The sequence below is a fragment of the Leopardus geoffroyi genome, chromosome B4, assembly GCF_018350155.1.
Source record: "Leopardus geoffroyi isolate Oge1 chromosome B4, O.geoffroyi_Oge1_pat1.0, whole genome shotgun sequence".
In the NCBI taxonomy this organism is placed as follows: domain Eukaryota; kingdom Metazoa; phylum Chordata; class Mammalia; order Carnivora; family Felidae; genus Leopardus; species Leopardus geoffroyi.
In genome coordinates this window covers 58,665,124-58,692,053 of record NC_059341.1, presented here as the reverse complement: position 1 = coordinate 58,692,053, position 26,930 = coordinate 58,665,124, and the positions used below count along the sequence as shown (strand labels likewise).

Sequence of the window (26,930 nt, the reverse complement as noted above, 5' to 3'; positions counted from 1 at the left end):
AAATCACATGTTGAATCTTAACCCCCCAAGGGAATGGCATTAGGAGGTGGGGCCTCTGGGAGGTGACTAATCCTTCAGGACTGGGATTACTGCTGTATCAAAGAGGCTCTAGACCGATCCCTTGCCCCTTCGTCATGTGAGGACAATGAGGAGTCTGTAACTCAAAAGAGGGCCCTCCCCAGCCATGCTGGCACTGCGATTCTGGATTTCCAGATTCTAGAACTGTGAGAAGGAAATTTCTGTCATTTATAAGCTTCCCAGTCTGCGGTATTCTGTGATAGTAGTCCGAATGGACTAAGACAGTTTTCCCTTTTTTCTTCTTCTCTTTTATTCATGCTTTCCTTTGTCGTGTGCCTGGTAATCTGTAAACGCAAACTATATATTCTGATGGCAGAAAGTTACAGAAGTGAGGAAGGGGCAGTGAGTGGATTTAGAGAGGAACTTTGAAGTTTCTCAAGTTGTGACTAGTGGGAACTATTAAAAGAAAATGTTCCAAGGATACATCATAAATCCACGTCCTCTACAAACTTCTTACAAAGTTTGTCCGTCGGCTGCCTTGAGATGGAGGGAATGCTGCTGAATGTCTCATTAAATAATACAAAGGTCTCCAAGGTATTTGATATCTCTTAGGATCAAGAAAGCAAAGCACTGAGGATGCCTTCTGACTGGTATGTAACATGCCTCAACACCACAAGCACCACACCACACTATCAAAGCTGACTTTCAGGAAGAGTACAAATCAGGCTCATTAAAGGCAGAATCCCAGAGGATATTGACTTTTGGCTCTGTGGCTCCAGATTTAGAGCAGTCTCGCATTCAGAGTCCTGTATCCTGGAGAACTGTCCATTCGTGCTATTTACATATGTAAAACATGATGGGGCGAGACTGGAGGCTTTGGATCCAAACTGCCTGTCCCTCCCTTGTCTGCCATCTGGGCAGTGCACTTTCTGCAGACTGCAGAATTGCTACCGCTCCCTGTCTGCTCCTGTTTTCTGTTCAGGCCCCAGGAAGCTGGAATAACTCCCCAGAGGGCATCCATCTTCCAGTTCCTCTTGCTCCAACCCATTCTATACATTCTTGGGAGACTGATATCACCCGTAGCCTTTTTTTTAAATTTATTTATTTTGAGAGAGAGCGTGTGTGCATGTGTGTGTGCCCAAGTGTGGGAAAGGCAGAAAGAGAGGGAGAGAATCCCAAGCATGCTCCTTCACTATCGGCACAGAGCCCGATGTGGGGCTGGAACTCACAAGCCATGAGATCATGACCTGAGCAGATAGCAAGAGTCAGATGCTTAATCGACTAAGCCACCAGGTGCCCTACCTGTAACTTCTTGAATCAAGTGCCTTAAAAATGTTCCCCGTTGCCCATAGAATAAACTAGTGGCATACATATTCCTTAATAATCCTTGCCCTGCCTCCCCAAATCATTTCTCGTTAGTCTTCTTTATCTTATACTTCCCCCAACTTCCTGTGACTAAACCTTACTTACTTTTTACTGCTATCTGCTTTAAAGAGTTGTATGGTGATGATGAATTGCAATTTAGACCTGATATAGGATATTTTATTTGATCTGACATAATTTATGACCAATAGGCTATTTTTCTGATGATTTGAAGTAGCTGGAATCACCACGGCAGAAAACACCACGTAAACATAAAACACACAGGTATGCTAACACTTTTAAAACTGTCTTGTTTTATGGCAGAAGATAGACTGGTTGAGAGAGATGCAGTTCTTTACTGTTGAGCCTATTTTTACCCAATAGGTGATTGCGTTATTTTAAAGTCCTAAGATCTGCTTTTATTTTGTAAATGAATCCCATTCAAATGCCCAAAGCGAATTGCTATTTAAAAGCCATTTGTAGGGGCTCCTGGGTGGCTCAGTGAGTTAGGCCTTCCCACTTCACCTCAGGTCTTGATCTCCTGAGTTTGAGTCCCTGGTCAGTCTCTGTGCTGACAGCTCAGAGCCTGGAGCCTGCTTCAGATTCTGTGTCTCCCTCTCTCTGCTCAGTCCCCATTTGGACTCTGTTTCTTTCTCTCTCTCAAAAATAAAGAAAACATTAAGAAAAAATAAAAGCCATCTGTGGCAAAACTTTAGCATATCAGAGACCCTATGATACATCTGTTTTGTAAATTGAGACTGTCATCTATTGGGCTTACTTACGGTGGGAAAAAATGTTTGCCACCATCATTGGTGAGAAAGAGCTTCCATACCATTTTTTTTTAAAGTAGAGAAATAAGTTAACCAGACTTTTTGAGGAAGCAAGTTTTAACTCACTTGAGGACTGCACCTAATCCAAAGAGTAAAGGATGTCCAGTAGAAAATTGCTCCAGTAATCTGAGGAAAGGCTAAAAAGCACTGTGGACCTCCTAGTACAACGGTAGAAGTTCTGGCCACATGGAGTGGTCTAAGGCCATGTGTTCCTTAGATGCTTAGGGAGCATCTAAGGCCAAACCACCTTTTCTCAGCCAGGCAGCAGGGTTCTAAGGAAGCCATGCAGCAAGGTTCGGTTTTAGAGAAGTGAAGTATCTGCGGATCCTTTCTTCACTCTAAAATGATAAATAATTCCAATTTCACAGATGCCAAAATTTCTCTAAATACCTTCAGATTCAATGTGAATCTTCACTGTAATAATTATAACCAGCATAAATGCTGGGTGCCAGCATGGGCTTTTGTGAATGTCTCATTTGGTCCTCATGAAAACTCTGTTACTTACAGCATTTCACAAATGGGGAAAGTGAGATACAGAGAGATGCGATAACTAGATTAAGCTTGCAAAACTATGAAGTCTGGCAATGTCACTCTACAGTCTATGTGCTTCACTGCTGTATTATAGGGTCTCTTTAGAACCTTGATAACCTTATGTTAGAACAAAGAAATGACTGTGACATATTCTGTTCAATGGTTTGCAAAATGCTCTCACGTATTTCATTTTTACCTCTATAGGGAAGGTAGCTGAACTTCAGAGATATTAATGTGAGGTTTAGAGATATTAGCTGATATGTCAAGGTCACATATGAACTAGACAATGAGCTAGAGCTTGAAACAAAATCTTGTAATGGACTCAGAACTCATGTCTTAATAAGATTCAGAAAAAAGTTCCAAAGGGACTATCCAGAAATTAGAGGACATAAGCAAAATACCTTGTAAGTAGATGAAGGCAGTTTTAGTGCGTAAGCTTCAATATATCGATGACACAGAGCTTGAACAAGTGAGCACATTGAAAATCTATTTTTGATTATTTTATGCCTGACACAATACAGTGTATACAGGTGTCTGCTTTCTTGCTCTCTTGCTCTCCCTCTTTCCCCATTTGTGTGTGTGTGTGAGTGAGAGAGAGAGAGAGAGAAACATATCAGCTCGTCTATCAATTTTTTTCTTACCATAATAAGTTTAGCCAACATCCATCATATTAATTTTTACCTTAAACAAAAACATGGTGGATTTATACATTCCAAAAATTTATTCAGAAAATATTTTTTGAGGTTCGTACGTTAGCCTGGATGTGTACTAAGGCCCAGAAATCCAAAAGAAAATGAAGTCACTGCCCGACAGGCAGAGACTGCTGCACAAACAAGCAAGGCAGTAATCAAGTGTCATAACTGCTCTAGTAAACGTAAGGCTAACCCCGTGTCTCCAGCCTGCAGAACTTACACCTCTAGGGATGCAAGATGACTTTCGGCAGCGGTACACGGGACACACGAGTGTTAGGAAGTCAACCAAATTCAAGGCTCCTAACCTTTCTGTAAGTCTTTCCTAAGCCCTGCCAAGGAGGAAGCATCTTGCCAGTTCTCTTTGCCACCTCCCGTTACAAAACGGCCCTTCTCCTGCTCTACAAAAGAAAAGCTTCTCTTTCATTCACTCCAAATTGTCCAGCAAGCCGCCAGAGCATAAAGAAATGGATGGCTGGGATTATCACGTCAGCAAAACCTTCTCTAATCAAGTCACCATAAACCCACTGCCAGGCTTCATGTCTGTGTCACTGCTGTTTCTCCCCATTAGGGGTGAAGGGTGGCATCAGAAACTGGAAGTTTGGTGTGTGTTGCCATAGTCCACATTCAGACTGTGTTAAAGATGGAAGCAGCAGGAGCAATGACAAATTTTGTTTAAAGATCTTGCCTCTTCCATCCCCTAATTCTGGTCTGGAACCATCAGGGCGGGAGAGAAACACTGAAGAGGGGTGGGTCCTTGTTTCATCCGGGTGAGGGACACATGGAATGCTTCCCTGCCTTATCTCTCCATATTAAAATCAGAGTATTTGAAGTTTATAAGACCAGGAATGACAAACACGAGGCATGCCCCTTCTCACCAGGAGAAAGCTTGGTAGACTCACTCTTCCCATCTGTGTCTCTGTTGTGTACTTGGCATCTTCTCAAAGAGAGGGGTTCAGGGGCGCCTGGGTGGCTCAGTTGGTTGAGTGTCCGACTTCGGCTCAGGTCATGATCTCACAGTTCGTGAGTTTGAGCCCCGTGTCAGGCTCTGTGCTGACAGCTCAGAGCCTGGAGCCTGCTTCACATTCTGTGTCTCCCTCTCTCTCTGCCCCTTCCCTGCTCATGCTGTGTCTCTCTCTGTCTCAAAAATAAATAAACATTAAAAAAAAAAAAAAAAAAGAGAGGGGTTCAGTGTCCTGTTTACTTCTGATAGGGAATGACATATCTTAGAGCAAGAGGGACATATCCAGAGAAAGTAGGATTTTATATTTTCTTGAGCATGTATTACACTCACAGGAAAGGCATTGTCATTAACATTTTCCAAAAGGCTACTCTATTCCAAAATACCACATTTTCCTTTATGTTTATCTTTTGCTCAGTGTCAAGCACCAACCACTTCTCATGTCTTTCCTATTTACCACATAATTAAAACTAGTTTATCTTAGTGGTAATATATTGTGGATTTTACTGTAAATAATGCACTTAACAATCATGAATAAAACTTAACACATCCGGGTTGTAGCCCAGTGCCTTTTCTTTTTGCGGTTAATTTCCTCCAAGTAGATTAACCTGGAATCTTACCAACTTATCTTAGCAACTCCTTAGGTACTAGTGTAAAACAAAATGTTCTCTAACGAAATCAGGATAGAATACTCTGGATTAAAACAAAAACAAAAACAAAAACAAAAAAACAAGGCTCATTTAATTAGGATTAATTTCTCCCTCCCAGAAGTTAATATATGCTTCTATGTTGGTAAAAAGCAAAATTAGAAACTTACTTGTTTCCAGACATGAAATGAAATTTCTAGTCTAGATTCTATCTGGAATCTTGTCTGTTTCACTCTGTCCTGTCGCTTCTCTGTAGAGTACTGCTGGGTGACCTAGCGTGCTGAGAGTTTCTTCTGTGGACCAAGGGAAATGGGAGGTGCAAATGAGGGGGAGGGGAAGGTCAGGAAGTGAGAGATTAAAGAAAGAATCCTGACAGGCAGGTCCACAATGTGCAGAACCCCCGCACACAGACTGAACTCAGGAATCTGCCCTTGGAGCCCCATGGTTTCCAAGCCGAGTGTGTGCCCCAGAGACCCCTGGGGTGTCCGAAGCATTGATTGTGTGTGTGTGTTCTTTAATATGCAGAAAAAATTACTCGTATTTAACTTGCAGGGGTCGACATGGGCACCCTCTGCTCAGTCTGTGCACCAGATGATCGTGCTGTCATAAACTTTCCTTGGGGAGAGGGAGTGCGGCCACTGCCCCAAGGGGCCACCTGCATTTGCCCTCTTTCAGCAGGTTGTGATTGTGGCAATTTATGCGAGCCTGGTTAAGGAGATTTACAGATTACGCCAGCCAGTGTTAATTGATAATCCTTGCAAAAGGGACAACGGGCCTTAAAAGATTTCTGCAAACAAAACAAACACAAACAAAAAATTTAAAATCATAGAATCAGAATAAAGAAAATATTGGTAATATAAACACAAGGATATAACAAAAATAAGACAACTAATATTTTGTCAACACTTCTTACAAGCTCTCCATTATCCATATTCCAAGATAAAAATATCAATGATTTAATCAGAACTGACAAGCAGTGGGCCACAAAATTTTGGTATCATCAAGAAGACTTTACAAGGCATTTATGTCTACTATCATTAATGATTACTTGGGTCTTGTGTATATTGGGGCCTTTAGTCAAGGATGGTATAGGAAAACAACCATAATTCATCAGATATTTTCAAAAAATAAGAATTTTTAATGATTATCTCATCTTTTTTTTTTTTAACGTTTATTTTTGAGAGAAAGAGATAGAACGTGAGGGGGAGAGAGGGACCAAGAGAGAGGGAGACACAGAATCTGGAAGCAGGCTCCAGGCTCTGAGCTGTCAGCACAGAGCCCAACGCAGGGCTTGAACTCACAGACTGTGAGATCATGACCTGGGCTGAAGTCGGATGCTTAACTGACTGAACCACCCAGGTGCCCTGATTATCTCATCTTTTTTACTCCTATTTGTGTGTATGAGTTATTATGTATTAGATTATTTTCATGATAACTAAACAGACATGTTAGGCTTGCATGCTGCTTTGGTTAAACATATATATTTCTATATAACCAACCCACCCAAAACTTTGTGGCTTAAAACAGCAAGGTACTATTGTCTCTCATGGTCTATAGGTTGTCTGGACTCAGCAGGGTAGTTTTTTTTTTTTTTTTAATTTTTTTTTTAGTGTTTATTTATTTTTGAGAGATACAGAGACAGAATGGGAGTGGGTTAGGGGCAGAGAGAGAGGGAAACACAGAATCTGAAGCAGGCTCCAGGCTCTGAGCTGCCAGCACAGAGCCTGACGTGGGTCTCGAACTCACAAACCACAAGATCATGACCTGAGCCAAATTGGACGCTTCACCGACTGAGCCACCCAGGCGCCCCTCAGCAGGGTAGTTTTAACGTGAGGTTTCTCCTGTGGTTTCAGTCGGTCTTCTGGGAGCTGTACGGTGTGGATGTACAAGATAGACACTCACAGTTGATACTGGATGTCGGCAGGGAGTTCATCTGGGTTGTTGACAAGTGAGCCTGCACGTGGCCTCTCCGTGGGCTTTGGGCTTTCTATAGCATGGTGTCTGGGTTCCAAATGGGGGAGACCCCATGCCTTCCAAGAGGAAGGAAGCAGGAGCTTCTGGGCCTGTTAAAGTATGCCCCTAAAATTGGAACAGTGTTACTTCCACATTTGTGCCATATTCTATTGGTCAAAATAGTCGCAGGGCCTACCCAGATTCAAAAGCGCGGGGAAAATAAACCACCTCGTGATGGGGTTGGAACAGAAGAGCATATTATGGCCATCATTGAAAACTACAGTCGGCCACATATGCTAAAACTTTTCCTTACGGGGCGTATAGTCAAAAAATTTGAATCCACTGGAAGGACTCAGAATGGTAGGTAAGATCACATACCTTGTCACAGTGACTTGACCTATAGCCTCGATCTTGGGGAATTTAGCTAACATCTCTGACAATGGAGAAGATAGGATCTGTGGGGTGCAGTGGGGCCACTTTCGAGTATTAGATAAGAAGATGTGCACCAAAGGACCCACAGTATCATAACTGGCTGGATCGGTAGCAGATATTCTTATGGTTTTGAGTTGGGGAGGGGCTGGTGTAGACACTTTATAGAGCAAGCACTCTGATGACAGCTTGGGGATGTATCAGATAGAGGAGAAGGTGGAAGATCAAGGATGGGGCCAAGGAGACCAACAGGGGGACTGTCACCAGGTAAGGAGCATTGAGGAAGGAGAGACGCAGGCGGAGAAACGTGCATACAGAAGTCCTAGTGTGAATTGGTGACATACTGAATGGGGTGAGAAAGGAAAGGGAACATCTAGAGGTATGCTTTTGTGATTGATCTTTTGTACATGGTAAGCAAATTTTGCTAAGAATCCGTCCCCATAAAATCATCAAGTCCTAATGGAGCGTTGTGTGAAAGTCCTTTTATTTTGTAAATCAATTCATTTTATTGGTAAAAATATTATTGCTCAAGATAGAAAACATGACATTAAAGGTGCTATGATCATTTAATTTGAAATAAAGTTAGTTAACTGTTACGAGTTGAATTGAGTCCCCCCAAAAAGATATGTTGAAATCCTGAACTCCAATACCTGTGAATGTGATCTTATTTGAAGATGGGGGACTTTGCAGATGTAATCAAGTTAGAATGAGGTGAAACTGAATTAAGAGGGGCCTTAGTCCAATATGAATTGTGTCTTTAGGAGGAAAATAGAGACACCTGTAATCACCCCCTTCGGAGACTCTGTAAGCCAAGGGACACCTGGGGTTACCAGCAGCTGGAAGAGAGGCAAAGGATTTTCCACTGCAGGGTTTTTTTTGTTTGTTTGTTTTGTTTTTAATGTTTATTTATTTATTTTTGAGAGTGTGAGAGCACAAGCAGGGGAGGGGCAGAGAGACAGAGAGAGAGAGACATAATCTGAAGCAGGCTCCAGCCTCTGAGCTGTCAGCACAGAGCCTGATGCAGGGCTTGAACTCACAAACTGTGAGCCATGACCTGAGCCAAACAACTGAGCTGCCCAGGCGTCCCTCCACTGCAGGTTTAGCATGTGTCGCCCATACCTAGCCTCTAGAACTGCAAGACAGTTTCTGTGGTTTTAAGCCAGCCAGTTTATGATACTTTGTTACAACAGCCCTAGGAAACAGATACAGTAACTATATATGTACTACAAAGAATTACTCATTTTATTTGATTAAGGGGTTTGGCATTGAATAAGCCCAACTAATTCTTTTGTCAAGATTTCTTTCTGGTTCACTGAACCAGTTCTCTGGTTTCCAGAGACCGGAGATGGGGCTTTCTCAGGGCGCCTCATCTGTCTGTGCCTTCCCAAAGGCAAGCAGAAAGCATGTAAATAATAGGTATGCAGTTTGTTTTATGAGCCAAACAGCCTTATTTTTAAACTGTTTATTATTAAAAAAAGAGAAACACTTGAAAAGCTAACTAGATATTTTTAAGGTTTTCGCCCATATAATATTGTTCTGATCATTAATATAGATAATCCAAGGGCAACTACTTACAAGTGAAGAACAATCATTTTTTTAAAGTTAAAAAATAGAAATGTAACAATAGCTAACATTTATTGAGCAAGATGCTAAGTACTGCTGAGTCCTTTGTACATATCTTCATGCTGAATCTCATCACTGCTTTAATTTTTACTCTGATTTTATTTTATTTTTCAATGTTTATTTTATTTCTGAGAGAAAGAGAGAGCATGGGAGAGGGACAGAGAGAGAATCCCAAGCAGTCCCTGCACTGTCAGAGCAGAGCCTGATGCCGGGCTTGAACCCTGAATCATGAGATCATGACCTGAGCCAAAATTAAGGGTCAGGTGCTCAACTGACTGAGCCACCCAGGTGCCGCCCCTGCTCTGATTTTAAAGGTGAGACTCAAAACAGGCTAGTAATTTGCTAAAGGTCATAGAGCTAATAAGTGATAGAGCCAGGATACCAACCTTCTGCTATGACCAAACATATGACAATGCCCAAACCTGCCCTGAGACCAGAGCCACATGGCGTATTAAGATATAAATAAAAATTAGGCAAAATTAAAAATTCAGTTCCTTAGGTACACTGACCACATTTGGATGCTCAGTAGTCTCATGTGGCCTGGTGCAGGTACAGAACATTTCCATCCTTGTAGAAAGTTCTATTGGAAAGCACTGGTCCAATCCCTTAATAGAATACATTGAAAACCCCTGTTATGACTGGTTAAGGGAAGAGAAGGAACAGGAAAGAGGAAAAGGAAAGAGAAAGATTTAGGGTGAGGGAGAGCCTTTTGGTGAAGAAAGAAACCTACATCTAGGGGAAGAGTGGGTTTCTGAGGACATTTTTAGTCTGTTATCTTGTGAACTTTAGCAGTGAAAATTCTGAAGCATGTTAAATATATACTTTTTAAAAATCAGAGTTACAATTTAATGGATAGTTAAATCTCAACCTTGTGCCTGGCATTGGGTGAGGGGGAACAAACAGGCACAATTTACCATCACAGAAATTAGAGCAGCATGAATCAAATAATTCCAATAAAGTATGGCAGTTATTTTGAAGTGGAAATAATTCTATGAAAAAAAAATAGCAGAGGGGCCTATGGCAGCCTTGATAGGGTTCAGGGGTGTCTCCCTGAGGACGGAGTGCCCCATAAACTGATAAAGGGGGATGAGAGAACCAGCCAATGGCACGGGTGTGTTTCAGGCAGACGGCCAGCTGTGAGAAGGCCTGATGCCCAAAAGAAGGACTGAAATAGTTAAATGTGTCGCTGGAGAGAGGGAGAGTAGGGAACAGACAGCCAGAGAGTCAGGGGCAGGGGTCAGAATTTGGGATGGGTGGGAGAGCTGGCTAAAATACCTTGTCACAGGGGCGCCCGGGTGGCTCAGTCGGTTGAGCCTCTGATTTCAGTTCAGGTCATGATCTCGCGGTTCTTGAGTTTGATCCCCAGATCGGGTTTGCTGCTGTCAGCCCAGAGCCCACTTTGGATCCTCTCTCCCCCCCTCTCTCTTCCCCTCCCTCATTCACACACACACTCTCTCTCTCTCTTAAAAATAAATTAAATACATAAATAAATGAATAAATAAATATTTTGTCACCAGGATGATGTAAAGTTTGAGGATTTTATTGGCCAAGAAGAGATATGTTCAGATTTGCATTTTGAGACGATTTCTCTGGTTGCCATGCTAAGAATAGCTTAAGGGGAAGCAAGGCTGAAGATATAGAGGCTACTTGGAAGCTATTTGGTACCAGGATGGCAATAATATGGCTGGAGAAATGGCGACTGTCAGGATATTTGTAGGTAGAATGCATAGACGTTGGTGATCACTTGGTTGTGCTTGAAGGATGACCCTGATGTTTCTCGGTAGGGCAGCTGCATGGAGTAGGGGTCAGTAGCCTACAGCCCGCAGGCCAAATCCGCTGTGTCCTGTTTTTGAAAATACAGTTTTATGGGAACCCAGCCTTGACCTTTTACATATTATCTGTGGCTGCTTTTGCCGTACATTGACAGATTGGAGTAATTTATCAAAGACCACATGGTCCTCAAAACATAAAATATTTACCATCTGGCCCTTTAAGAGAATGTTTGCCAAAGGAGATAAATGATCATTACCTTCATTTATTGAGGAATTAGCACTTACCAGACAAGGTTCTAAGTAGTTTACATATGGTACATGTTACGATGGTCCATCCCATTTGGCAAACATGAAGTGTTGCCGTTGTCCCATTTTACAGAGGCACAGATGTGACATTCTCATTCACTCCCGTAGCTTCAGTGACCACCTGCATGCCACTGACTCCTCAGGTGTCTACTTCTATTTTTTTTTTTTTCAACGTTTATTTATTTTTGGGACAGAGAGAGACAGAGCATGAACGGGGGAGGAGCAGAGAGAGAGGGAGACACAGAATCGGAAACAGGCTCCAGGCTCTGAGCCATCAGCCCAGAGCCCGACGCGGGGCTCGAACTCACGGACCGCGAGATCGTGACCTGGCTGAAGTCGGACGCTTAACCGACTGCGCCACCCAGGCGCCCCTCAGGTGTCTACTTCTAAACCAGACCTCTCGTTTGAGCCTCAGACAGGCATATGTCTAACAGCCAGTCTCAGAGACCAAAAACTCAGCATGCCCCAAACCAGACTCCTGCTGGTTCATCTTTCAGTGTTCCATTTTTCTTAGCGAATATCACCAACAAGAAGAGCAAGCCAGAAACCAAGGAGCCCTTCTTGTCACCTGTCTCTCCCCATTCTTTCTCTTGTCCACTCTGTATAAAGATTGCAGAAATCTGGCTGCTTCTCTCCAGCTGTATCACCTACCACCTGCCAGATCCAACTTATTAATAGGTCAGCACTTATGTGGGTTCTATAATAGCTTTCTCATAAATCCATTTCTTCAGCCACACCCTCCTCCAGTCTCCAAACTGCAGCCACAGTGCACTTCAGTCCTGTCAACCTCCACCCCTGTTCCCTATCTAATCCTACCCTTTGGATGGTTTTTCTTGTTCTTAGGATTCCATGAGTTCTTTCGTTGTGTTGTTATGTTGTTTCATTGTTTTTGAGTTACTGTCCAGATAACAGGAGTGCAAAATAATTCTTGTCAATGCACATGCAAATAAGTTCTGAAGGTCAGGATTCAATTAATGTATCTCCCCTATTGTGGAAGAAGCTGGTTTTATGTCATTTGCAAATTCATGTCACTATTCCTGACCCAGAAGTGTGTCTGTTCTTTGAACAAGTTTTAACATCTGCCTGGTAACTTCATTATAGTTACATAGACTATAATATAAATTCATTTTATATGTATATGACAGTCATACTTTTACCTTTATCAGGGAAATTATCCTTTAACTCTCTTTAAAAGGCACTACGTGGTTGGCTGTCTGCCAGCCCTCCCAGTCTCACCCTCGACCAAGTTCCCTGCTTGTCTCCACTCCAGCCCTGTCTCGCTTGTCTTTTGTAAGTGCCACATTTCTTCCCTTCTCAGAGATGTTTTTTCCTGGAACTCACTTTCATCTCAGATGTTTTTCATTCTCTCTTATAGTAAATATTTTTATCCCCTAGGTCTCTAGTTAAGGGTCCCTTGCTGGAAAGCCCTTCCGGACATTTCTGGTAAAACACAGGTAGCACTTGTTACTTTTGCTTTTTTACATTTGTAGGATTAGTTGCTGCTTTTTACCACAAGTACCATTTTTCTATGTGGCTAAAGGCAATGCATGATAATGCGATGGAAGTATGCTCACAATACATCCCCAGCACCTAGCCCAGTTCCTTCACGAATGTTACATACACAATAATAAGTATTTTAGACAGATTTTTGGTGTAAGTACTCACTGCTCAGGAGAGAGGTGAACTGAAAAAAATACATATTTGGGAGCCATCAGTATATAGGTTCAGCCACAAAAATGCACAGGAAGCAAACCATTGGGTTAAATGAAATGAAGGCTGTTAGGAGCCTTGTTCAGGTGGAATAATAGGACAGGAGTCAAATTGTAGCCACTTGAAGTTGGAGGAAATAGAAGCAGTTAATACAGATTGCCCTTGCACAAATGTTGGCTCTGACGAGCCAAAAGGTATAGGTAGCACTGTGATAATTGTTCAGTAACTTCATTCTTGCAGTATATGTTCTCTTGATTGAAAAGGGAGGGTTTGGGGGCACCTGGGAGGCTCAGTCCATTAAGTGTCTGACTTCAGCTCAGGTCATGATCTCACATTCATGATTTTGAGCCCCATGTCGGGCTCTGTGCCTACAGCTCAGAGCCTGGAGTCTGCTTCAGATTCTGTGTCTACCTCGTTCTCTGCCCCTCCCCCACTCATGCCCTCTCTGTCTCAAAAATAAATAAATTTTTTAAAAAAGGGAGGGTTTACAAGTAACACTTAAAATAGCCAGAAAATTGGAGCTGTGTAATATCTATCTTTAAAACAATAACAGACTTTTAATGCATGTCTGGTGTAGTCATTTATTTTTTTTTAATTTTTTTTAAACATTTATTTATATTTGAGACAGAGACAGAGCATGAACGGGGGAAGGGCCAGAGAGAGAGGGACACACAGAATCTGAAACAGACTCCAGGCTCTGAGCTGTCAGCACAGAGCCTGATGCGGGGCTTGAACTCACGGAGTGCGAGATCATGACCTGAGCTGAAGTCGGATGCTCAACCGACTGAGCCACCCAGGCGCCCCTGGTGTAGTCATTTAAACCAAGCTTTTTTTTTTTCTTAAAGTTCATTTATTTATTTATTTTGAGAGAGCACACAAATGAGCATGAGCAGAACAGGAGCAGAGAGGGAGAAAGAGAGAGAGAGAGAGAGAGAGAGAGAGAGAGAGAGAGAGAAACCCCAAGCAGGTCCTACACTGTCATGCAGAGCCGGGTGTGGGGCTTGAACTCATCAGCCGTGAGATCATGACCTAAGCTGAAGTTGGGTGCTTAACCGACTAGCCACCCAGGTGCTCCTAAACCAAGCTTTTGAATGCAAACTGTTAATAGTTCTTCACCTAAGAGTTTCATATTTTTAGGCATGGGGACAAGGTTGGAAAATGGCAGCCCTAGAGTTTACTTAGTCTATACTTTTTAAAAATTTTTATTTTAAAATTCGATTTTAAATTTCTTCAGGGACTCTGGTTTCCAGCCACATGTGACCTGCCTGGGCTGGAACTTGTCGCTCCACCCAAACCTAAGGAGCTGTTCTATGCCTTTTCTGAAGGGAAGGGAGAAGTGAATGCTGTTTTCTGAGTTGAAAAGATTAGAGCTATATTGTCTTTAGGACTCTATGAAATAAATTCTAAAACCAGACCAGATTTAACCGCTCTTACCCAAAATAAACCGTTCTCCCCCCTTTCCAAGAACAAATGAGCCACTTCCTATTAATTTAAAAGCCCAGAAAGGCTCATAACTGAAGCTGACGTCGCCCTGGGAGAACACGTAGAGAAGGTAGCAGCTTCCTTTTTCCTTTCAAAGGTTGCTTTATCAGCTTCCTTAAATATTGCTTCCACGGGTTTACAGCAGCGAACGGTCAGCTCGATTGGGGGCTCTTTATTTTGCCTACCACACTGAATGGCTGGGCGGATGCAATAGCGTCGAGGTCTTCCGGCAGAAAGAGCTCTTAGAGGGCGTGAGCCTGGTAACCCTGCAGCACCCCACAACAAATCCCACTTGAGGAGGTGGTGCAAAGAAATCTAAACCCCAGATTCACGTTCTCGCTCATCAGTTTGCACGTGGGGATCGGTGGCAGAAGAGAGCCAGTGCGCAACTGCCAATCCCGGACTGCAGACTCGGGGGCAGAAGCTTTTAGCCTTTCTGTCCACGGAAACTCTTCCCCTAATGTAAATTAATTTCCCCAAGTTTGCCTTCGCCCTGGCCGAGGGGCGTGTCCGGGCCGGTAACCCTGGGGTGGCTCGGTAAATGCTCCTGAAGTGCCTGCCTTTGGAAAGGCGCTCGCTCGTGGCGCGCACGCTCGTGCCCCAGCCGGAGACCAAGTGGTGGAAACTAGGGCTTTGGTTTTACCCACCGAAAAGCGAGAGGGACCAGACGGTTGGAGGCTCCACCCCCGGGGATGCCGGAGGGGCTGCGTTGTTCCCTGCGCTTGGCCCTGGTGCTGGGCCCCAGGCGGCGGCAGCCCGCGCCGCGCAGTCGGTGCGCCGGTGCTTGGTCACGCCGCTGGCTTTCGCGTCCAGCCGCGCGCTGCGTGCTGCCGCAGCTCTCCGCAGCCCCGCGCCCCCGGGGACTTCCCATGGCCAGCCCAACCCGCGCCGCTGCGGCCTTCGCCCGCCAGGTACCCGAACCCAGACGTTTGCGGAAGGGGGGCGGATTGCACCGGCGTCTCCGAAGCCTGCCGGCCTGGTCGGGCGCATCGCTGTCGTTTCCTGCACTATCCTGCTTCGCCGCACACCGCCGTTCCATCTCCACCCAGGCGTTTCCTCTCTCCCCAATCCTAACCGAAATCTAGAGCCCCAACCAGCGAACTCCGCCTTGGAGAGGCCCCCGCCGGCCACGTCTAATGCCCAGCCGCTGACGTGCTCCGGAGCGCGGCGTGGACAGCCACCGGGGACGTGAGGGTCGCCATGGAAGCTGCTTTGGGGGAGGAGGGGGAAGCGGAATTTCTGGGCTGCCAGAACTGACAACCACATCCTGCGTTCCTTTGCCACCCCAAAATATTTTGACCGCAGCCTTCTGCCTTCTTGGATTCCACCCCCCCCTCCACCTTTTTTTTCCCCCTCTCCATCTCTTATGTAGCTATTTAGCAGATGGGGGGGGGGTGTTTGTTTTGTTTTTAAGGTCTGCACCTTTCCCCAACTCGTCCCTCAACCATTGTGCCCTTAAGTATCTTTTGAATTACCCCCTAATTTCCTGAGGTTTTGTCCTTAACCTGTGAGGTTTGGTGTCCGTGCGCCCGCATTGCAGGACCCTGCCCATGGAGAAAATGGTTCATTCTCGTCCTCATCCCTTTTCCAGCCTTGCTATTGTGCGCCAGTGATTGACAAGACCACGAGGCTGAGCTCGCCCAGGAGATTTTTCTATAAATGGCTTAAAACCCTGGTCTAGACTATTCGCTCCGATGTAAGGGGGACAATCATCTTCTTGTTCTTTGCTGGTGAACCCTGGCTCTGTAGGGCGAACCTGGAATTTAACCAGTCTGCCCTAAGCTAGCGGTGGAGGACGAAAACAGCTGCGTCCTCCTGAAAGGTTGAAAGTGAAGGGCAGCGCTCCCAGGACGCTCTCCTTTGGGGCTGGTGCCCGGGTGCTTGATCTTCCTCCTGTTTGCTTGGGTACCTGAGCGGAGCACACGGTGTGATGGTGAGTGATACTGATTACCCCAGGCCACAGTTTACCCACCTGGTTTTACTTAATGAATTTAATTCTTCTTTAAGGACTGCAGTAACGGATGCTCCCCAGAATGTACCGGAGCAGCGGGATCAAAAGAGATGGTGGGGACTTTCAAGGTAAGGTTATTTGCTCAAGGTTAAGTGCTACAACAATTAACTGAATAAATCTATTTCTTGTTGAGATTTGGGGCAATTTCACGGTGTGGATTTTATAGTAGTTTAGATATGCTGCCATGCATTTTAGATTCCACTGGGGGGGTCATTTGGGGAGCAGTAATATCTTCATATCTAAAATTACCTAGCAGTTAATTACTTATTTCATGAATCATAACTTTTTCTTGAAAAACAACTAATTTGTAAATATTCATCTAGATAGAGGTTTATCTGATTGTCTAAGTATGACCTTTCACTATGCTTGTGGAAAAAGTTACACTTGTCATTTTTCTCTTTAAACGAACACTTAACATTTTACAGTAAATGTGTTGTATTTCCCTACCTACTCTCTGAATTATGGGGTTTGTATATTAAATAATCTCATAACTTCCAGGCAAATAGTGAGGAGCAAATGAGGAACAATCTTTTAAAAGCACTTTGAAAATCATAAAAATACAAATATAAGGTGTATTATTATTTTCTTTATAAATTATCATTTCCACTGCACCCCACCAACCATGGAGGTTTTTGCTTCCTCTCTTAATGTCTCCTGCCTATTTCAGTCACTCACTGTCAATTGTCATCCATAGCACAGAGTGTCCTCATGATCTCACATCCTGGCAGGGTTCAGAGAGGGAGTGGAAACTTGACTCATCAATTTAACACACACCCAGCTCTTACTGTGTGCTAGGCATTGGAAATCTGAAGATAAATTCAAGATAAGGTCTCTGCTGTCAGGATTTAAAAAAAAAAAAAAGAATATCGTAATTTCTTTACAAAAATAAGCTTGTGAATTTTATGTGTCCATAATACTCCTGGTCCTTTAAAGATCATATCCTCTGTAACCTTATAGCTGATCTAATCTACTCTGCTAACCTATTAAGACTAAGTTCTAATACATTTGGAGACTTAAATATATTGAGATATTGGGTCCTAGGAAAAATGAGATAAAACAGACTCCTATTTGATAATCTCTCAGAGTCCTTTTATATAGTAGGTAAATTCCTCAAAGGGTATATAGATGAATGTGATTTTTTTTCTCAAAATTTCTATATATTTTTATACATAGAGAATTTTTGCTAAGTTAAAATTAATTCATAATGTAAATAATCTATTTGCTGAATTTAGATTTCTGTATATTATGTTTTAGTTAAGGGGGAGGTGTGCTGACATTCTACATTTGTATTTATATATTAAAACATGGGTTGTTAATGGTGGTTGTATTCACAGTGCATATGTGATGAGGCAAATGAAAAATGAAATTGATAATTTGGGGAGAAAAATGGTGGGTTTTATAAGACCATTTTTGCTTTTGACAAAAAGCAAAAATATTTTTCTATCTCTTTTATTTACTCCATTTTTATTTTTAAATTGCCTTTTGGATTTCTCATAGGGAGTTTTCATATTGTATCTCCTCCCCTCATTTTGATGCAGTCATTTTATTTATTTTTTATTTTTTTAATATGAAATTTGTCAAATTGGTTTCAATATAACACGCAGTGCTCATCCCAACAGGTGCCCTCCTCAATGCCCATCACCCATCCTCCCCGCTCTCCTACCCCCCATCAACCCTCAGTTTGTTCTCAGTTTTAAAGTGAGGATCCAGTTTCCCAACAAAGCCCAGAAATAAGATGCCTTATTACAGAATCTTTCTATGGACTCCAGAGTCATCTTTGTTTCAGAGAAATCCGCTGTTTCTTCCACTTTCCTCTGCTTTATTCATCTCCACAGAATGTGACACTTGAAATCTGTAATTCTGCTCTTCGTACCTTTCTGTTAGGTTTTAAAAGAGGGTCTCTAAAAGATAATGAACATAGCACCTAAACCTTTCGAAGTAGAGTAAGAAAAGTGCACTTATTGTAGAACAAAGTTGTACAATTTCTGATACACTTGTAAGGCTGAGATAGCTCTTAAACATTACGTGTTGTGTCCAATGCAGAGAACAGCTCCAATACTGAGCAATGAAGGAGAGATGTTGCTAGAATGCTGGCTAATACAGCCCTCAGGTGCAACCAGGTTGCATTTGCCTCTTACGGGCTTCCCCATTTCAGAGCAAATACTTACCCAAGTGTGGCTTTGAGTTAGGAACTCATTGTTTTTTTAATATGCTTTGTTTTTGTCAATATTTGCCATTTCACAGTCCAGTCCTTGTGGCCTTGCCTTTCAAATTCTCCTCAGGCATAATATGGCCTGAAGTCATCAGAGAACATGGAGCATTGGAAAGGGACAGATTAATTATGCAGGAGAGAGTATCACTTAACAAATATTGTTCTTTTTTATCCATCTTTGGAAAGTAAATGTAGAAAGTTTCTAAAGAACACTGATAAAAACTGTTTGCAAAATTTCTTTTATGCCAAAAATTTTTTCACCGCCTTAGACTTGATTTCATATCTACTCAAAACCAGTCACAAACCTTCAGCTAATATTGTTTACTTTAGAATTTCATTCAGTGTCCAATTAGGATATTTAATATTCTTAGGTAATTTCTCTTGGAGCTCAGGTTAAAAGCTGTTAGTTTTAGTTTCCAGAATTGCAGAAATTTTTTTTTTTAATTTTTTTTTTAATTTTTTTTTTTTCAACGTTTATTTATTTTTGGGACAGAGAGAGACAGAGCATGAACGGGGGAGGGGCAGAGAGAGAGAGGGAGACACAGAATCGGAAACAGGCTCCAGGCTCTGAGCCATCAGCCCAGAGCCGGACGTGGGGCTCGAACTCACGGACCGCGAGATCGTGACCTGGCTGAAGTCGGACGCTCAACCGACTGCGCCACCCAGGCGCCCCCAGAAATTTTTTTAAAGGAAGGAAAATAGACTTCTTGATGAAATTCTGAAAGCACTAAGTTGTGCATTACTTTGAAAAACTGTATGTTGGGCAATCCTTCTTTACAAATTAGAAAGTTAGAGGGTTGCTGTTCATATCATTAATAAATCACATTTTATAGGGGCGCCTGGGTGGCTCAGTCGGTTAAGTGTCCGACTTCGGCTCAGGTCATGATCTCGTGGTTCATGGGCTCGAGCGTTGCGTCGGGCTCCGTGCTGACAGCTCAGAGCCTGGAGCCCCCTTCAGATTCTGTCTCCCTCTCTCTATATACCTCCTCCATTCACACTCTGTTTCTCTCTCTCTCTCTCTCTCTCAAAAATAAATAAATATTTTTAAAAAATCACATCTTATAAAAGGATGTAGTGGCCTATGAAAATAAGACTTATAATTTAATCATTTGTATTCAGTTTCCGGAAACTTAATTAGTAGTATCAAGTTATAATTACAGGAGCACTAAGTCGAGCATAAAACCACCTATTCTATATCTTTGCCATTAACTAGCTTGATCTCACAGGGCCAGTGGATCACTATGGGTGGTCCTAGAGATATTTTAAGGAGAGTTCAGAAAAGTAAAAATTATATACTATGCCATGCTCATTCTCTTTTTTTTTTTTTTTTTTTTTTTTTTTTAAGAGAGAGATAGAGCATGAGCAGGGGGGGACAGAGAGAGGGAGACACCAAACTGGAAGTGGGCTCCAGGCTCCACGTTGTCAGCACAGAGCCTGATGCGGGGCTCAAACTCACAAACTGTGAGATTGTGACCTGAGCCGAAGTCTGAGGTTTAACCACTGAGCCACCCAGAAGCCCCTAGGTTATGATAATTCTTAAAGTTGGTTCTTTAAGGATCTGTAGTAACAAAAAAGGTCTTTTAGTAAGATTTTTATAAAATCTACAGCAGTCTGTTGTGTTGAAATATACTAAACCATGAAGATCAATCCATGTTTAGTGAAATTTAGAACAGAATTATTAGTACGTATTTGATGTGTATAGTAGTTACTATGCTAAATGAGAGTCCAACATAATCCAAAGCAATAACTGCCTTTTCCAAATGTTCAAATTGGCTAAAAGATTTTATAGAGCCAAACCAAACATTTTGGGAGCTGGGATGTCTATCTGTGTAGAGGGATTGTGTGAGCAACTGCTAGGCAGTTTGAAAAGCTGAGGATACCCCCAGACTGCTGGGCCAGATGGGGTGCTACAGTTTCCATACTTCCTGCTGGAGTAAAAGAGAAGAGAGTTTGGATAAACTGGCTGCACCACATGTCCAGTGTTACAGATGGAGGAAATGATGGGAAGAAAAAGAGGTAAAGGTGGGAAGACATCTGTAGCCAGGTTTTACTCCTTCCTGTTAAACTATGGCATATAAACAAGAATGCTTAAGGGCTGGTCAGTTTTCAGACACTGAGGAGACCCCAAATACAGCCCCCCTGTGTTCCTTGTTAACAGATTGTGTTTGCAGTTCTCCGACCAGCCCTGCTAGGCTCCCTTGCAACTTGATAGATCAGTGTGATACATTTCTGACCAGTAAGGCATATGGAAATTCCTGGAGAAATGTTGCTTTTGTGATCAAAAGGAATAGACTTGTCTCCTCTTATCCTTTTCCTCCCCTATCTTTGGACCTTGATGAGATCATTAAAGCTGAAGCTACAGCTATAAGCAGCTCTTCTTTGACCCTGAGGAGAAGGCTAAGAAAATCACAGGGCCTTGAGATGATGGGGTTCTGTCGGACCTGGCTCTTTCAGACTTAATGTGAGAAAACCAACTCCTGTTTCTGTTTTACTTACTTGCAGCTGAATGCATTCCTAAGTGATAAGTAAAAGGTTAGTGCAGGACATTAGTGAGAGGTAGAACTGAAAAAAGAAGTTAGTGCCATACTTGGGATACTTAATTTTGCAGCTAAAATATTTGGCCTTAAATCTATAGCCATTTAGGTATTCAGTGCACATTGAAAATTATGATCAAGCATGTGATTATGTTCAGAGAGATTATAAGGGAGAGATACAGAATATTTGCTACTGAGGGGGTAGTAGAAATTGAGGAATCAGACTTCTTAAAGAGATTCTTGAAATTACAAGCATCTCTATTACTGATAGGGGGAACCGAGGGTTGGGAGAATGTTGTGAGAATGATAAATTACCTCGAAAGGAATGAAGATGTAAAGAAAATACAGGAAAAAATACACAATGAATTTGTTAATGGAGGTCCTGTCTGGGAAGTGGGAATGTGGTGGCCAGGGTGCTAGTTGGGAATTTGACACTTTTCATTTTTCTTCCCTTTACAGTAGAAACTTAAAGTAGTAAACATGTATTACTCTTACTAAATGAATTAAGGATTAAGAAGTAAAGAAGTGGAACATAATATATCAGAAATAGGGACCAACTTTTGGAGGAAATAGGTGTTCCATTTTAGATACATTCAGTGTGAGATAACCAAGGTCCTGGGATTACAAAATAATGTATAGATTTTGATAAGAATTCACAAATGAGACTTGAATCTCTGAAGTGGTTCTCAGCCCTTCCAGTCTTAGCAGCCAGTGTTGGGAACCCTCACTCTTCAGGTTGCTGAAATCTGTGTGTGTGTGTGTGTGTGTGTGTGTGTATACACACACGTATACACACACACACACACATATATACACACATATGTTCATACATGTATATATACACTTATATATGCATACATATATATACATAGATATTTATACATATATATAAATATATATACATATATATATATATATGTATATATATATGTATAATATTTATTTTTGAATAAGAGAGCGAGAGAGAATTCCAAGCAGGCTTTGTACTGTTGGCACAGAGCCTGACTTGGGGCTAGAACTCATGAACCGTGAGATCATGACCTGAGCTGAAATCAAAAGTCGGATGCTCAGCCAACTGAGCCACCTAAGTGCCCCCAGATTGCTGAAATCTTCAAGGGAGACAGTGTGGTATGGTTCTGAGCCCAGAGTGCACAGTTAGAATCACTTGGGTAAGTTCAAACAAAGAACTCTTCCCCTGCTGTATCCCAAAGATTCTGTTTCAGTTCTGGAATGGAGTGTGGGTTAGTGTTTTTAAAAAGCTCCGTAGTTGAATTCAATGTGTATCCGGGGTTGAGGATCCCTGATGCAGAGGAGGAAATGTAGAGGCTCAAAGAAAAAACTCAGTGTTACCAGGATTCTTGTGTTTTACCACTGCCAAACTATCTTTCTCCCCCTTCCTGTTGTGCTCCTTCATACTTTTGGAACAAGAAACAAAAGCATGGAAGCCATGTGTCTAGTATTATCCCTGATGGCTACTTCAGATTGCCCAGAATAAAGAGGTAAACTGGGGTTACTTTAATTGCTAGCAGCCTCTATGGTGAAGATTCTTGGGGATATAAGGAAGATGGCGTACAGTCTTACCTGCACAGAGCCAGAACCCATGCAGAATTGGAATGTTAGTCAGTGTACCATGAAGTAACTAGTTCTCTCGGCTCACCCCTTCCCCCACTCCAGCAGCCACAGTGCCTCCATGACGTCTTCTGCCACTCCATTTCCCCTACATTTCCTGAATTCCTGCCACACTGAGTCTTTCCTGTTCCATGAATATGCCAAGTCTGGTTCCTACCACAGAATCTTGGCCCTTGCTTCCTCTTACTCAGATATTTTGCCTCTGGATATCTACATGGCCTACTTCCTTCTTCATTCAAGTCTTTGCTTAAAGGATACCTCATCAGGAAGGTCATTCTCCACGCTGCTACCAAAAATAAGCATTTTCTTCTCCCACTCTGTCCTTTTAAGCAGCTTTCATTTTCTTCATAGCACTAATCACCTCCTGACCTCTCTTCACTTATTTCTTTATACTGTTTTTCCTGCTCTAAGACAACAGGATTTTACTTGTTTTATTCCCTGAGATTCCTTTGGGCCTGTAGCAATACAGGTACACAGTAGCTCAACAGATATTAGGCTGAATGAATGCATAATACTTGCTCACAGTGGCTACTGCCTGTCCGTGGCTGACTGTGAGCTTGCCTGAGAAGGAGGCGGGGCTGGGCCACAGGCATCTTTGCATCTGTTGTGCTTGCTTTTTTTTTTTTTTTTTTTTTAATTTTTTTTTTTCAACGTTTATTTATTTTTGGTACAGAGAGAGACAGAGCATGAACGGGGGAGGGGCAGAGAGAGAGGGAGACACAGAATCGGAAACAGGCTCCAGGCTCTGAGCCATCAGCCCAGAGCCCGATGCGGGGCTCGAACTCACAGACTGCGAGATCGTGACCTGGCTGAAGTCGGACGCTTAACCGACTGTGCCACCCAGGCGCCCCATGTTGTGCTTGCTTATTTATTTATTTTTGAGAGAGAGAGCAACACAAGCTTGGGAGAGACAGAGAGTGAGGGGGACAGAGGATCCGAAGCGGGCTCTGTGCTGACAGCAGAGGGCCTGACGTGGGGCTCGAACTCGCAAGCTGTGAGATCATGACCTGAGCAGAGTCGGCTGCTCAACCACCTGAGCCACCCAGGTGCCCCTCTCTTGTGCTTATTTAGTGCAGTGCCTGAACCATTGTGCTGATTCAGTCAGTGTTCACTGAGTGAATAAAAAAGGCAAAATACTAAGAATAATAAAGCATATAAGGAAAAAAGAGGAACCATGGGAAAGAGAAATAAAAACAACCCTACAGTTGTTTGATATGAGGCCATAGTCTTGTTTTTAAATATTATGTAGATTGTTATTGATATAAAGTATATATTCCATTGCTTATATTGATTTCATGGCAGGTGGGGTTGTTTGTTGGAGAGCTTAGAAATCCTGTAAGGTGTAAGGATCATGTGTAGTTGATATCTTATTGATTAGCTCATTAGAATTGTTTAGCTAATGATAGAAATAACTTGGAACGTGATCTTTATTTCACTTTTGAAGAACCATGCAAAGCACTGGTTCTGTCACTTGGGGTGGGGGAAGCTAAGGTCTGCTGTCTTTACAATGTTGAAGATGTACCCTGAACTCAGCAAGTAGGAAAATCTCTCTCCTACTCACACTCCCATCTCCATTTGTACCTATTCTCCTCTTTCTGTTTTGGGTCTTACTACCCTCTCCTGTTATTAAGAAATTTTTATATGTAGTTTAAATTTTTTTTTTTTTTTTTTACATTTTTATTTATTTTTGAGAGACAGAGACAGAGCACAAGTGGGGGAGGGGCAGAGAGAGAATGAGACACAGATCCGAAGCAGGCTCCAGGCTCTGAGCTGTCAGCACAGAGCCCGGTACGGGGCTCGAACTCACAAACTGTGAGATCATGACCTGAGCCGAAGTCGAATGCTTAACCGACTGAGCCACCCAGGCGCCCTTATATGTAGTTTTAATAGGTGAAAATTTGCATTGTTTGTGTTACTATATTGGTATAGTTAAAGATTTTTCTTAGTCTAGGACTAAGAAAAGCCACTAAAAAAAAAGCTAACTTAAGCAAAGTCATATGTGCTTCATTGTTCAAGAACACTGTGACACCGTTCATGTAATGAGAAGTTTGTGAGAATTTTACTCACTTTAAATCCTGACCATCTTCTGTGAATAAGTCTGACATTCATCAGGGAGTACATCTGAAGTCAGCCAGATGTTATTTTCAGTTACTTAAGAAAATTTGTACTGTATTGAGTGTGAAGCACTGAGTTAGGGCTGGAGATTTAACTGGGATATCTACTCAGAGTTTTTGTGTAAACAGTCTAGAGGGACTGGCAAACTTTCCCCCCCCCCCCCAAAGTTTTATTTACTTATTTTGGGAGAGAGAGGGAGAGGGAGAGAGAATCCCAATCAGTCTTTGAACTGTCAGCACAGAGCCTAATGAGGGACTCAATCTCAGGAACTGTGAGATCATGACCTGAGTCCAAATCAAGAGTTGGGTGCTCAACTGACTGAGCCACTCAGGTGCCCCACTGGCAAATTTTTTAATGGGTCAGATAATAAATATTTAGGTTTGAGGACCATAAGGTGTCTGTCACTGTTAGTGGACTATGCCATCATTGAAGGTAAAAGGACAGTGTGATTGTGTTCCAATAAAACTTTATTTACAAAGAGTCCAGAAGGCTGAATTTAGCCTGTAGGTGAAATTTGTCCAACATTCTACCTGGTCTAAAGGGTAAAGGGAGAGAAATGGGATTCAAGGATCCAAACAATTTAGCTCGATTGTATCTCTTTAAATAAATTCTTTTTTTTTCTTTTTTCTTTCTTTCTTTTTTTTTTTTTTTTTTTTGCACTTAGTAAAGGATTTTAAGTTAATTTACTTGTTTGGATTAAATGGTGGTAGAAGAAAGTCCATCACCACCACCTCCTCCCCCCCCCCCCCCCCCCCGCAATTTGGCATTTTGTTGGCAGCTTCCAAAGTAGCATTCATCACAAGACTAACCTGAAAATTACAATAATGTGTTGTCTTTAGTGCCTTAGGCTTCACTGTAATGTGAGCTTTGTGGTTATTTTAGAATAACATTCAGCCTGAATGTTATTCTAAAAATAAAACTGATTATCATTCATAGTCTATCAAATGACTAAGACATGTGTAAGACAGTGAATTAATCAGAAGCAACTAGATCATTTTATTTTATTTTATTTTTTTAACATTTATTCATTATTTTGAGAGACAGAGAGACAGCACAGTCAGGGGAGGGGCAGAGAGAGGGGGAGACACAGAATCCGAAGCAGGCTCCAGGCTCCAAGCTGTCAGCACAGAGCCTGATGTGGGGCTTGAACTCATGAAATGTGAGATCATGACCTGAGCTGAAGTCGGACGCTCAACCTACTGAGCCACCCAGTCGCCCCACAACTGGATCATTTTAAATATAAGAATAAGAGGGGCGCCTCAGTCGGAAGAGCATGTGCCTCTTGATCTTGGGGTTGTGAGTTCGAGCCCCATGTTGGGTGTAGAGATTACTTAAAAGAATAAATAAATTAAAACTTAAAAAAAAATTTAAGAAATATAAGGATAAGAGCTGATGATCTAAAGGGAAGTTCTATACTTGATTTTGGGAGCAGTGTATACATTTGTGTATTAAGCGAGTTTGACCTTTAGGAAGTCAAATCTGTCCCTTGTTTAATATTGTCTTTTAATTGGTCAAAAAGCTCCTTCCCCTGTGGTTTTTGTCAGCAGTCTTCAGCCCTTGCAAAGTTAGTGATGGGACTGCGATTCGGGCATGGATGTATTTGGCCATTTGTAATGGGCAAGCTGGCTATGTGCAGATTTAGTAAAATGCTGCTGTGTGAACTTGTTACCTATTACTCCTAATTTATCCTTCTTTCAATAAGAGGTCCTTTGTTCACTGTTTCAGCACAGAATAGAGGATTTATATCTTGGTGTTCATTCTCTACATCTCTGTTTTCAAAGAGGAAAACATTTGCTTCCCTCTGCTCATTTCTTCTATAATGCACCCAGGGGGTTTTGAAGGCTTATGCCAAGAATTCTTGGAGGGAGTTGGAGTACAACCATCGCCAAGAGGTTCAGTTCTTAATGACTTTAATTTTAGTTTAACAAATTGTCATGAGTGTTGCTGTTTTTGTCGTAGAAGACACCCCTTACCTCTTTCCCGAATGCTCAGTATGGTGAGAGTGAAGAAGGGACGTGTTCTCGACTTTTTCCATCATTTTACACCATCTGCTCTTTTGACCTCATTTCTAAATATCATTGAATTTGGTTCTGATACTTATTAGGCAGTGTATTGT

The 26,930-nt window shown here is 42.3% G+C and overlaps 1 protein-coding gene and 1 long non-coding RNA gene across 4 annotated transcripts in view; one reads left to right on the top strand and one right to left on the bottom strand.

Annotated features, from left to right (window-relative positions):
• Positions 1–26,930, top strand: part of BCAT1 (branched chain amino acid transaminase 1) — a 107,690-nt gene that overhangs the window by 19,630 nt on the left and 61,130 nt on the right. Inside the window, exons 1-2 of one of the 3 annotated variants that reach the window (XM_045466389.1) lie at positions 14,665–15,224; positions 16,321–16,392. In XM_045466389.1, the coding sequence (XP_045322345.1) occupies positions 15,006–15,224; positions 16,321–16,392 (291 nt within the window). In that variant the 5' untranslated portion in view covers positions 14,665–15,005. Of the gene's footprint in view, positions 1–14,664; positions 16,247–16,320; positions 16,393–26,930 lie in introns of those variants that run through there. The other 2 variants (XM_045466391.1, XM_045466390.1) reach the window with 2 other exon arrangements.
• LOC123591732 lies at positions 4,538–5,294 on the bottom strand. The gene is made up of 3 exons (XR_006709472.1): positions 5,209–5,294; positions 5,012–5,084; positions 4,538–4,567 (listed from the first exon to the last, which is right to left on the bottom strand). It is a non-coding gene; the product is annotated as an uncharacterized LOC123591732 (long non-coding RNA).